Source organism: Branchiostoma lanceolatum, chromosome 2 (assembly GCF_035083965.1).
Source record: "Branchiostoma lanceolatum isolate klBraLanc5 chromosome 2, klBraLanc5.hap2, whole genome shotgun sequence".
NCBI classification, from domain to species: domain Eukaryota; kingdom Metazoa; phylum Chordata; class Leptocardii; order Amphioxiformes; family Branchiostomatidae; genus Branchiostoma; species Branchiostoma lanceolatum.
In genome coordinates, this window is record NC_089723.1 from 12223437 (window position 1) to 12235684 (window position 12248).

At 42.0% G+C, this 12248-nt stretch overlaps 1 protein-coding gene across 1 annotated transcript; it reads right to left on the reverse strand.

Moving 5' to 3' along the window:
• Nucleotides 1-1250: 1250 nt before the first annotated feature.
• LOC136427478 (GRB2-associated and regulator of MAPK protein 1-like) lies at nucleotides 1251-8282 on the reverse strand. The gene has a single exon (XM_066416354.1). The coding sequence runs from the start codon at nucleotides 8261-8263 to the stop codon at nucleotides 5945-5947; it is 2319 nt and encodes a 772-aa protein (XP_066272451.1). The 5' UTR covers nucleotides 8264-8282; the 3' UTR covers nucleotides 1251-5944.
• Between the last annotated feature and the right edge of the window lie 3966 nt (nucleotides 8283-12248).

The window sequence follows — 12248 nt, forward strand, 5'->3', positions numbered from 1 at the left end:
TAGAAATGTGGTCTTGTCGTTAGAGTTGTGGACTTGGAATCTAAAGGTTCTGGGCTCGAATCCCTAGCAGGCCCCCGTCTTGTGCCCTTGGGTAAGGCAATTTACACCTATTAAATGTCCTCACTTGACTGATCTGGGGTGAAAATGAGCATGCACCTTTACTGCAGTATAATAGTAAACCTTGGCCAAAGGCATGTTAAGGTGTGGGCTGAAGGCATAATTTCTACTAAGTGGCCATTGTGCAGCAATCTAATTCGATAGAAAAAGAAAATAACTAGAAAGGCAACATTTTCAGGAAAATGCAGAATATTTCCCTCCAATTGATAAAAGAAGTGTGAAACGGTTTATTCAACCTAGTTTTCAGTCCAATATGCAGTCCCTACCATTACCACAAAAGAAATATCAAGTTTCTGCACTAATTATGCAAATTAGGTCCACATTAGCATAACGTATATTCTGAGGTATTCATCTTTTCTTGAGCTACCTTTATCTCCAATAGGACATCCCTACCATTGACCACAAAAGAAATATGAAGTTTCTGCATAAATTATACAAATTGGGTCCTTATAAGCATAAGCCACGCTCCGTTGTATTCACCTTTCTTAAAGCTACCTATACCTCCAATGTGGCATCCATAGCTTTTACTGTTAGGGAAATATGAAGTTTCTGCATAAATGATGCAAATGAGGTCCTCATTAGCATAGCACACATTCCATCTTATCAACCTTTCCTAAAGCTACCTACACCTCCAATGACGTCCATAACATTTATGGTAAGGGAAATATAATTTTTGCATATATTATGCAAATGGAGTTTTCATTAGCACAATGCATATTCCATTGTATTTCCTAAAGCTACCTATACCTCCAATATGACATCCATACCATCCACCCTGAGGGAAATTTAAGTTTCTGCATTAATATAGCTGCCATGCACCCTAAATCTACTTGGTTTTTGACAGAAGAAAGAAGAAGAAAGAACAAGCTAGCAAAAACTAGCCTCCTTTGCAGACTTCCTGGAACAGCGGCGTATATATTTGGGGGAGGGGTATGGCAGTCGTCCCTCGGCGACATAACTCCCTCGGCGGCGAAAGTTCCTTGCCCGCATTTAACCTTGGCCCGTGTAAGAAATCGCATCACCCCCCCTTCGCCAAATATTTACGCGGCCGTTCCAGGAAGTCTGCGAAGGAGGCTAGCAAAAACAGGGTATAGGGAGGGAAATATAATAATAAGTGACCACAGGCTCTCACCGAAGGATGTACATAATATGTATTGCATCTTGTAATGTAATGAAATGATACAGATATCTGGTGATATACATGTACTTCTAATTTAAAAAATCCATATATCAGTTCTAGTACAAATTACACTCTGCTATGTATACATACCAGACATTTGTCTGATAAAATCATGTCTACTGGTGTGTATGCAATGGCAGACCTCTCAATGGCAACATGATGAATCAACATCTGAACTGTGCAAAATTAACATTACAATGTTTACAGAAAACAGTTCTATTTTCAAACCATTTGACCCACACATAAGTCTTCTTACCACCAGTATGCCTATATTGATACTATTTAAATAGCCATAGCTCACTGAGGCTGTGTACTATCAATATATAGATACAATGTGAACAATTTTTTCCATTAATACAATTTTGTTCCATTGGCCTACAGGTACGATACATATTACTATATCATTGTCACATCAATCGCTTAACTGAACTGAAGCTGTGTTGAGGTCAAAATTTTTTGTTTACATCATTGCCTGTTTCAGCCTGTGCCTAATTGACCACTTTTGGCAGTCCCTTGATTAGCCTGGTATCGAAACCTATTGTAGCTGCCGAGTCACTTTTATCTCTTTTGCAAGTACTGGTAGGCAAAAAAGAATCAAAGAGACTCGGAAGCTATAATAGATTTGGATACCAGGCTGGTGGCCCCAATTTTCCTCATTGACTTGATTATTAAGAATCCCAATCATTGTGACCACTTGTCCACATAGACCAGATTTTCCATGTCTTCTTGGGCATTTCTTATCAAGGTCCCCTGAGTGGTCTTCTTGGGCAGGCTTGAATTTCAGTTAGTGTTCGAAATTAAATTATCAACCTGTTGTCAGAAATCATTTGTAGTTCTGTCTGACTTGAAGGATACATGTAAGGTTATTCCTTACACACTGAACGTTTGAAGTTATAAAACATGACAGGAATTTTGATAAAAACCCTTACCCAAGCATAGAGGTTTCCCAGCAGCAATGGCAAAACTATCAAGTTCACATGTCAACGCGTAGGCGTACGTTTACATTCAAAGGTCTGCCGTTCCATACACTAATCTGGTTAGTCTGAGTTTGTTTACATATTCAATTGGTAACTCATGCACATTTCTGTGGCTTTAAAAGAATGTAACAGACCATTATCTCAAAGTACACAAAACAGAAACCAACTTAAAACAGCCTTTGCTTTTTGATAGGAACTTGAAGTGGAGGAAAAGTCAGCTAGAATTTGTCCAGCAGAGAACCAATATCTGTGTTGAATTCATCCATCTTCTTTGGGGTTAGGGACAATCATAGTCACACCTTTTTAATCGTAACCATGTTTCCAATCACTTACACTGACTAAGGTTTGTAAGTCTTTGGCCATTTCAAAACATCCTGTACGAATGAAGGTATTGTTACCTGGAAATTTTTTTTTCTGTTCTGAAATCTTACTTACTAGTTTATAATAGTCCTTTCAATTGCAGTTCCTCGAAGAAAAACTGCTGCAAAATTAGACCAGTTTGCTACATACTATCCCCTATGACATTAACTCACGATCTTGGCCCCTCAGTAGATCCTATTGCTTAATTCTGTTTACTGTATAGAAACATATCTAGTATTTCTGAGCATAGCTTTGCTTTTATTAGTATTTTACAGTGGTGTGAGAGTGACCTGACATAACTACAAGAGATGGTAATAATAACAACATTGTAGTATTTACATTCATTGTGCCCTATTGAAATAGAAGCAAAATAATGTTAATCAACATACCATATATAGGATTTCTACATAAAAGAGACAACATCGCATGATAACTCTTAGTGACAATCTATCTAGTTTAATAGCTAGCAAAGTTCTTTTTATCTTTTAATAAATTGAAGAACATTTCAGTATCTAGGCAATCATGCCAGCCATAATCTGGTGTGAATGTACAAAATACAACTGTCCCACCATAATTCACTTGGCATGAACACTTCTGCTTTAAGTTTAAATATTGATCTGTCTGTGCAAATAGAATTGCATATTCATATTTGCTTTACATTTCAAACAAGTGCACTACTGAATTCGTGCAGGACAAATTGCTCATGACTTTTTGTTAGAGCTTGCAAAACTATGAAATATAGAAAGCATTTCATAAAGTGTTAAATGTTTTTTTTTTACAAACTGTGATATCTATCTACACATTGTGATATTTGTGAGACATGTCACAGCAAATGATGAATACTTTGTAACCTGTATTCATTATGACTTCTAGTTTGATTCAAGTTAACATTGCTTATACAGTGGTTCCTTTAGTCTAAGTCAAGATATGTTATTTTGGTACTTTGGTAACAAATGCAAGGAAGGCTACACCAATTCGAAGTTCTGGTTGGATTTGCCCTTTCCAGTTTTTAGAGGAGAATGTGAATATTCACTGGTGCTTGGATTGCCAAGTTGACCTGAGAGTCGTTGTGTCATTGCTTCCATTTATCTGTTACTTATATAGCATTTATGATTGTCTCTGGGTCTTTTTCAAATTAAGGTACCTTCACCCAAATTTTGAGTAAAATTTTTTTTTTTTTCATAAGGCCATACTGATTTGACTATATGGATGATATTCTCTGGGCATCCCAAAACTGATGTTTGCAAAAAAAAAGTTGCATTTATCATGAAACTACTATGCTACATTTTCACATCGTCTTCTTTGACTTTGCTCATTAGTATCCATTTTCCAATATTTTTGCTCATTTTGTAAAGCTTATTTGTATGGGTTTTCGTTGGTGTCTGCCACGAAAGACAAAAAGTACTGGAATTGCTTTACTTAGTTAACCTCACAGGAGAATATTTCTCCAGATGTACTGTATGATGATGATGATGATGATGATTTGTATGAATCACAGTATGGTAGCAATTGTTTGTGTGGATACAGACAAAAATTGATGGATGTCATCCATGTAATGAAGTCAGTATGTATAAGGAGAAATTCAAACTCTACAACTGGATAAAAATTCGGAGATTTATTTCTGAACGGAAATAAATCTCTGAATTTTTATCCAGTTGTAGAGTTTGAATTTCTCCTTATATATTGTTTACCTGGATGTCTAACCTTCACAAACGTATCAAGTCAGTATGGTAATGTGGTATACTTGGCTCTTCTGTCACACAAAATGATTGAGAACAGGGAGTTGTATTGGTCTAGCCTACATGTATGTGGGATGTAGACAGCCTGGTGATCAAACCATGCGCTGCAGCTGTAGTTGTCACACAGACATGGCCGGTGGGAAGGGCAGGAGAGTGGGAAACGTTCAGAGGGTCCAGAAAAACAAGCACTTCCTCTACCCTCTAGGCTTGCATGCTTTTCCACTTTTCTAGTACCCTTCCAAGGCCAGGTTTGTTACAACTTTTACCACTACATGCAGCTGTACCCTGTCAAACTCAGAGGCCAGACAAATTTGAATGGACAGGTTGGCAAGAGACATTATGGTAGACCAATCCCGTAGCCCATCCACTTCAGGCAAAATGTAAAAAAGGAAAATAAAAACACAAAAATGCAAATTATCACAAGAACTGCAGCCACTCTCTCATTGATCAAATCGATAACTGCTATGCTGCCATTGGTTAGGCTTTTAATCGTGATGGACAGTTAGGATTGGTCTATGTACTAAAGCCTAGTAAAGGTGTAGTAGACACATGATGATCATACCAGGGCTGTCTCCAGCTTTAATTTTCTCCTGTCCCCTATTCATTGTTTGGAAGCCCATTTTGTTAATTTTCATTGTTAAATCTAAATCTGTCATTTCAAACTTACAAAAATACATTTTCATTAATTTCATGTGACGAAGTTCAGATCTTTGGAGCAGATTGGGGTGAAATTTTTCTCTATCCTAACATGCAAATTTCCGTCCCGGGACGGAGGGACGGGTCCTGGAGATAGCCCTGCATCACCAGCAGGGCTCGAAATAGTGGGTGCATGTGCACCTGTACAGGTGTGTGCACCCAAAATTGAAGCTGTACACCTAATTTTTGACTGTGGGTGCACCAGTGCACCTACATATTATACTAGTAGATATTTTGGTAGACTATAGGGTAGAGGTACTATTGTACACTGGTATAGAAAACATTCTTGAAATTCGAGTACAGTATCTCAAAAAGTAATATAACTTTGTTTGATGCATTACTTCTTTGAAATTTTGAAGTTAGGCATAAAATTACAGATTGAAGTTCTAGACTTGAATATGTTTTGCTGACTTTCAGCTTTATTCTATGTGGTGCACAGAAACAATTTTTTGCTTGGGTGCACCAGTGCACCTATTTCCAAAAATGAATTTCGAGCCCTGATCAGACATGTGTCTTTGGCACATATGCACCCTGAGGGCGATGTAGGGCTTTTGAATCTTTTAACTTTAGTTCAACAAGGGATGATAAAAAATGCAACGGTTCAACCTCAACGTTTGAAATTACAATTGGTGGGGTCTTCAATTTGTTAAAACTGAGAGGTTAAATTTGTTTGGCCTTACTGAAGATTCATTCCTAAAATTTGCCCGTTTCTTGGAAATATGGCAAAACTGACCAAACAATTGATGGACTAAACTTTGCCATATTTCTGTGTGGTGGAATTCAAATACACCTGGGTCAAAGGTTTGTGTGGAAATGCTGTGCAATGTGCCTGTCACTCACCTAGACTAAGCTCCTCCCATCTACAATTGTCCTACCTATAGTCTGGGTCTCCAGCCATTGATGAACTCAGAGATTTTCTTAGTCTGCAGGCCACTGAGCCTGAATTCTTGGCTGAGAATGTCTTTGTCTAACTGTATTAGCATCTGTCCATCTATCCTTTCCCGAAAGAACTGCTGCACTACATTGTCCGGCGTCCCGATGTAGCGAAGGCACTGCGACACCTCCTGGACTGTCAGGTTGGACAAGTTATCCGGCGGGATCCAGTCAGGATCCGTCACGAAGGGGCTGCTGTTCACCCTCGGCGACCTTTTGTCGCTGTCACTCTCTTGAGATCCATCTATGCTCAGACTGTCCATGTCCTCAAAGTCAGATGGACTCTCCGACCTGTTCTCGGACTTTGCCCGGCTTGTCATGGGACGAGGAGGAAGCCGTGGTGGGGGGAGAGGAGGGGGGTCGCTGTCACTCAAGCTGGAAACAGAACTGTGGGTAGGTGGCATTCCACGCGGGAGGATCGGTGGTCCTTCAACAGGCGACCTCTGACCTGACCTGACCTGCTGAGGTGAAGTTTGGCCTGATTTTTGGCTGTCACTCAGACTAGTCATGGAAGGGCGGGGACTCAGTGGGAGGGGTGGTGGGGTTGCTGTGGGGTTCCTCGGTGGTCGAGGTGGAATGTCACCCAAGTCAGCATTAGTTGGAGATAAAGGTGTCCTAGTGTCCCAAGGAAGGGACTTGCTCTTTCCAATATCTACAAGGAGTTCATACGCCTGACTCTCGTCACTGCTGACAAGTGAATTAAGAGTGTTACTTTCTGTCACACCTTTGTCATTGCGATTTCTTTCTCTGTTAGATGCTTGGGAGAACCGTGAGTTGGCCACAGCCTTGTTGTTGTTCCCTTCACCATTGCGATGCCTGTTATCCATCTCTGACCAGTCTTCCCAATCCTCCAGATATTCAAAGTCCGATGGTTCTTCATCTGCCGTCACGTGCAAAGCGTTGTCCAACTCCTTACGGTCCACGAACTGTGGTTGTTCCTCTGTGCTCCCACTACTGTCCCTGTTTGAAGTGTCTATCCTTCCCGTCCCCGGCCACAGGAAGTCATAAGGGATCTCATGTCCATCAGGGTGATCTTGTCCCTCCTCTCTCGGAGTGGGAGGCAGGGCTTTGCTAAGAACTTTGGATCTGGGTGAGTCTTCAACCTGGGGTCTTCCTATGTGCCTACTCGTGCGACGCGGAGGTGGTACGGGGCATTCCTCACGATCTACGCTACTCTGGTTGCTCAAGTCTCTTGAGTTCCTCTGCTTTCTAGATCGGTGGATTCTGACTGCTCTGAAATATGCGTCGACATCGTGATCTGTCCACAGCTGCATGCACTCCCGCAACAAAGTCTGGTACTGCTCTGTCTTTTGTTTGGCCTGATCAGCTATCCTGAACACAGGTTTCAGTCTCGCATCTACCTGGAACAGCTTCCTTGCTCCCTCCTTCAGTCCACACGCTGCTATGACATCTTGGCCTTCCTCCTTCTGTAAGAACTTCAGAGAGGCTTTCTTCTGAATCCTGTATTCGTCATGAGCATTATGTGCTGGGGGCTGAACTAGCTTCACACTGACCGGCAAGCGGACGTTGTCGGCTATCTCTTGGACCGTATGGGCGCCCTCGTACTGGCGAATTTCCGCCGGGCTGGATGTGGAAAAGCGCCCCTTACACGGGTACGGAAGCTTGACGCTCTCGGCTTGCGTGTGGTGCATGCAGATCAGGCATGGCGTCTTCTTGATCTTGGGCCTGATCTTGGACACCAGGGATTTTCCCTTCCCAAATATACCCATCTTGGATCTATCTGGCCACTCCTCCAGGTACAGATCAGTCTGTCCCATGAGCGTCAGCTCCTGTCCGGCCTTGATGACAATCTTGAAACACTCACGATCGTCCGAGTTCTCACTCACCACCGCAACCATCGTGATGTTAATATCTTCCAAGGCGAACACCCTGGTCGGAAAGACACGGGCCACTTCCTCCACAGAGTTGAAAACCTTATAGTCCTGTTCCCAAAGGTTGAAAATCTCAAATTTTCCTTCGTATCCGTACGGAATTTCCAGGCGATTCCCAACGACGTAGTGTCCCTCCCCTTCCACAGATTGACACACAACTTTTTGAACATTCCAGGGCGAATGCAGCAGAAGAAAGTCGCCTCTTGTGATCTTGTCCACGCTTTGAGGAATGCTATTTTCGTCCAAGACTTGCAGAATTTGTGGTAGTTTGTACTGCTGTACCACACAGTCCAGGTTCACCACCTCTTTCCAAGTTAAACTCTTCAATTCTTCACATAAGGAAGTAAATCCGTTCGCTGAGGCAGCCATCTTGCAAACTTTGGGTCAGTCATCGATATGGTGTCCAACGTAAACCGAAAGATTGCCTGTTTACTGGAATGACTCCCTGAACTATCGGATCAGAAATAAAATAATGAAGCAAATGTTAAATCTTATACATGAATATAAACAGGCGGATATTTCCATAGTATGCAAAATTGTTATACTTAAATTTCTTTCTCTCTTTTGTTCAACATTTTAGGCATTAAAACGCAATGTAAAAGGCACCCGGCGATTGGAAAGTGAGCCTGCGAATTTCATTTCCGGGATGAAAGACGACAGGAAATGGTAAATTGCCTGCATGACTGGTCTGAGTAATAACATATTTCACATTTCTCATCTAACAACAAGAGACTCCCGCGCACTAGAAGTCGCAGACACTTTCATTGTGTCAACGTTCCGAATTGATAAACATTTTCATCGTACATTGTACTATGTCTTAAAGATGAGATCAAGGTGCTAGTGTGATGGTTTGTCAGATGAGAAAATAAAATACAGATGGCATCAGACGATATAGTGATGACGTCCATTGTACTAATGATACTTCATGGTTCGAATGAGTTGTGAATGAGCAATATGGGCAGCCTTTTAGATCTAGCATATATCTTTATCACAATGAGGCTGTAACTAGTACGGAGGAAGCAGAAGACCCCGCAACCGTGGGCGGAATAAGGCCAGCGCCTCCAACTGGTCTAGTGGTCTAGACCTTTTACTGGGCGGATAAGACGTGCGGCCTGTGATCTGGCTGCCCGGTTTCGAATCCCGGGGGCCAGTAACGTTACTGCTAGCTAGTTTCAGGTACACTCATGGTCGTGAGCTTGGGTCGTGAGGATCTGTGACAGGTGCAGTATTACATAATCCGAACATTCGATACTGGCATTAGAAATAAAGAAAGAAAGAAAGAAAGAACTCGGAGTAACCCTATCATAAAGACCCTTTTAAGTACTTTTCGACACCTTAGAACTAGGGCGTTGCCTGTATTGTATTGTCAATCAATTTCGCGTCGAAGTATTACTGATATTGCACACAATATGTTCTAAAGTGGTTAAGTTATATATTAATACATGTGGAATATACAGCCGCAATAATTTAACCCAACGCTTGAGGTACCCTGCAAACCGTAATATACGAATAAATCCTAACCAATTTTACTCATGACAATCAACGTGACCCAGCGTGGCCTAGCGTGTAAAGCGCCCCAATGCGTTTCAGCTGACAATTGCATGCAACCCTTAGAAATGATAATTCAAACTCATCAAGTACCAAATATGTTCTATTTTGAAGGCTAAATGCCCCAAATTACTTCCATGGAAAAGGCAGCATAGCATCAGTACAAAATAAATCTGCTTGCATTATTGTTGCTATTTCAGACACAACAACACACATTACAGGATTGAAAAGGAATGATAGATTTATTTCTAGCTTTGTCCATTATTCTTACAGTAACATAAATCTACATACACAAGCCCACATTGCACCGTAAAGAACGTGTGGGAACTATAAATGAAAGCCCTTTGAGTGAGATAATATCTGACAGCAACTAAAAAACTCCGCATGTTAACGAATGAAAATTGTCCTTTACAAAGGGTAATAGATCTAATATAACATATAATGTTATATGTGGAGCATTTATACTCAATTGCCCAGAAAATGTAGAAAAGCAAAATACAATTCTTGAACATGATGTTTCAAACTTTGTGTACAATTCACTGTATCTACTAGTATCATTGGCAATGAACATATAGCCGTGTGCACATACGTGTATGGCCACCTTGTCAGGGAGGAATGCGAACACTTACTGGATGATCCATCGAATAATATGGCACGAATAAAAGCAGCTAAATCTTCACGTAAAATAATCACACAAGCTGCACCCATTTGACAATATACAGATATGCATATCATATTTGCAATTGTAAACGGTTAATTAATGACGTTACAGGTACATCCTCCATTAGTTATACAGACATCAACGTATATCGTTTAGCACAGCAGAAACTGATATATTACATTAAGTACACATTCATATTCATGAAATTAAAAAAACATCTTATGTCCCATCCTAAACACCAAAGATGATAAAAAGTCAATCTAATCTAGAGAAAATGTTATGATAAGGATAGAATTTGCAATATGATTTCCAAACATGTCAGTTTCAAGTTTGAATGTTTGAGAGCACTGATTGTTTTTTCACAATGAAGCAAAGATACATGTAGAGGGTTAAGTTTGTTGTTGTTAACTGGAATGAGCACACAAATAGCTATGTATCATGTGAGTAATTATATATATCTATATGCGTTTTCCTTGATTAGATGATAAAGCCTATCATAGTATAGTCTCGGAAGTGTGATAACGTTATATTGATAAATGGCTATAACTATTTCGTTATCCTATCATAAACCAGAAATAGTATCCTGAGCAGTAGACAAACTATGGAACAGCAGTTATTTCCTAACACTCTGATTCGTGCTCATGGTCCTTGACAGTGATTCTGCGAGGAGCGGTCGGTGAGGTTGATGTCAGACTTGCCTGGCGCGGCGGTAGTGGGGGCGGCCGGAGGTCGATGGGTGACAGGTAGCCCTCGTCGTCAAACGTGTCGTCTATATCTTGTGAACCTGAATCTTTGGGCGGTGGGGGCGGCGGTCTCTGTGGGAGAGTACTGTCCCACTGTTGTTTTCTGGGATTCAGTGTCTCGTACAACCTGTCTTCGTCGACTACGTGGAAAGATGAATACTGCGTCTCTTCCTCAATTTGCTTGAATTTGTCCATGAATACAAGGTCCCGGCTTAGCACACGGGTGATCCCCCTCAGCCCGGTATTCTCCAGTAAGTTCACCCTCAGTTTGTCGCAGCATTCCGTCACGGCTATATTGTAGTCCGTCTGATCTCCCAACATGCCATGTGCCGCCAACACGCCCACTTTACTTCGCAAGGGGAGCTCAAGAAACTCGTATTTGAGCTTCCCGTTTTCTTTTCGCAGCAAGCACGAGAGAATAGTGTCCTGCTTGTCTGCAAGATGAGCGAGTCTGACAACCCCGGTGAAGGTGTCACCGCAAAACTTTGGAATGTCCCCGTCCGTTTGTAACACCGTCAAGGGCAGCCGATTTTCGGTGACGATTTTTGCGATGTTTTCTTCCTCGTCCCCTTTACCTGACGCCCCGCCTGCTATGGCCACGAACTGCGACTTACAGTCAAACGGGAGGGTCACGTATTCGTTCCCTTGATTCAAACATGCTAGCAGGCGCCCTGGAGTGTCATCTTCTGATATATCGCTTGTCAGTGTCCTTGCGCCTGCATCTTCGACCCCAAGGCACGCCAGTTCGTCCCCAGCAGTCACAGCTATGACATTATAGTCCGAGTCACCTGTAACGTTTGAGCTGACTAGAGACATTGGCACGGACACGGCTTGCTTCGCTACGACTCTGTCCGGAAGACTTTTCGCTAACCCTGGCACGCCGTCGAAACGCGGGTCCTTTAAGGGCGTGTCGTGTACGTACGTGAATTTGCCCTGGTACGACAGCGGCAGGGATAGCCACGGGCCGACAAGAGTTCTGTTGTTCCCTGCCAGACTACGCCCAACTACATAGCTCGACTTGGTCACACTCACCAGTAGAATCGTGCTGTCTGCCACCTCGCTCAAACTCTGATCGGCCAGCTTCACTATCTGTGGCAAAGGATACTGTTCGACCAGGACATCCAATGGAAGGACCACGTCACTCCACTTAATGTAATCCACTATAAACTGTTGCTGCCCCGTGGAGACCGCCATCTTGTACCAAATATTTGATTAACCCACAGTTAGCCAAGATGGCTGACAAAAGGTGAGCTGTTGCACCAGCCAGGTAAACAAATCGTATATTGATACCCTAACAGGAAGAGTCCACTCGGTTTTTAGGGGGGGGGGGGCACGGGAGTGATATTTCTATGAACGGTTAAACCATTGTCATCAATACCATAAAGCCACTGATATAAAACGT

Excerpts from the sequence above, each read along its gene's own strand:
- LOC136427478 (XM_066416354.1), bottom strand. The coding sequence starts at position 8,263 with ATGGCTGCCTCAGCGAACGGATTTACTTCCTTATGTGAAGAATTGAAG.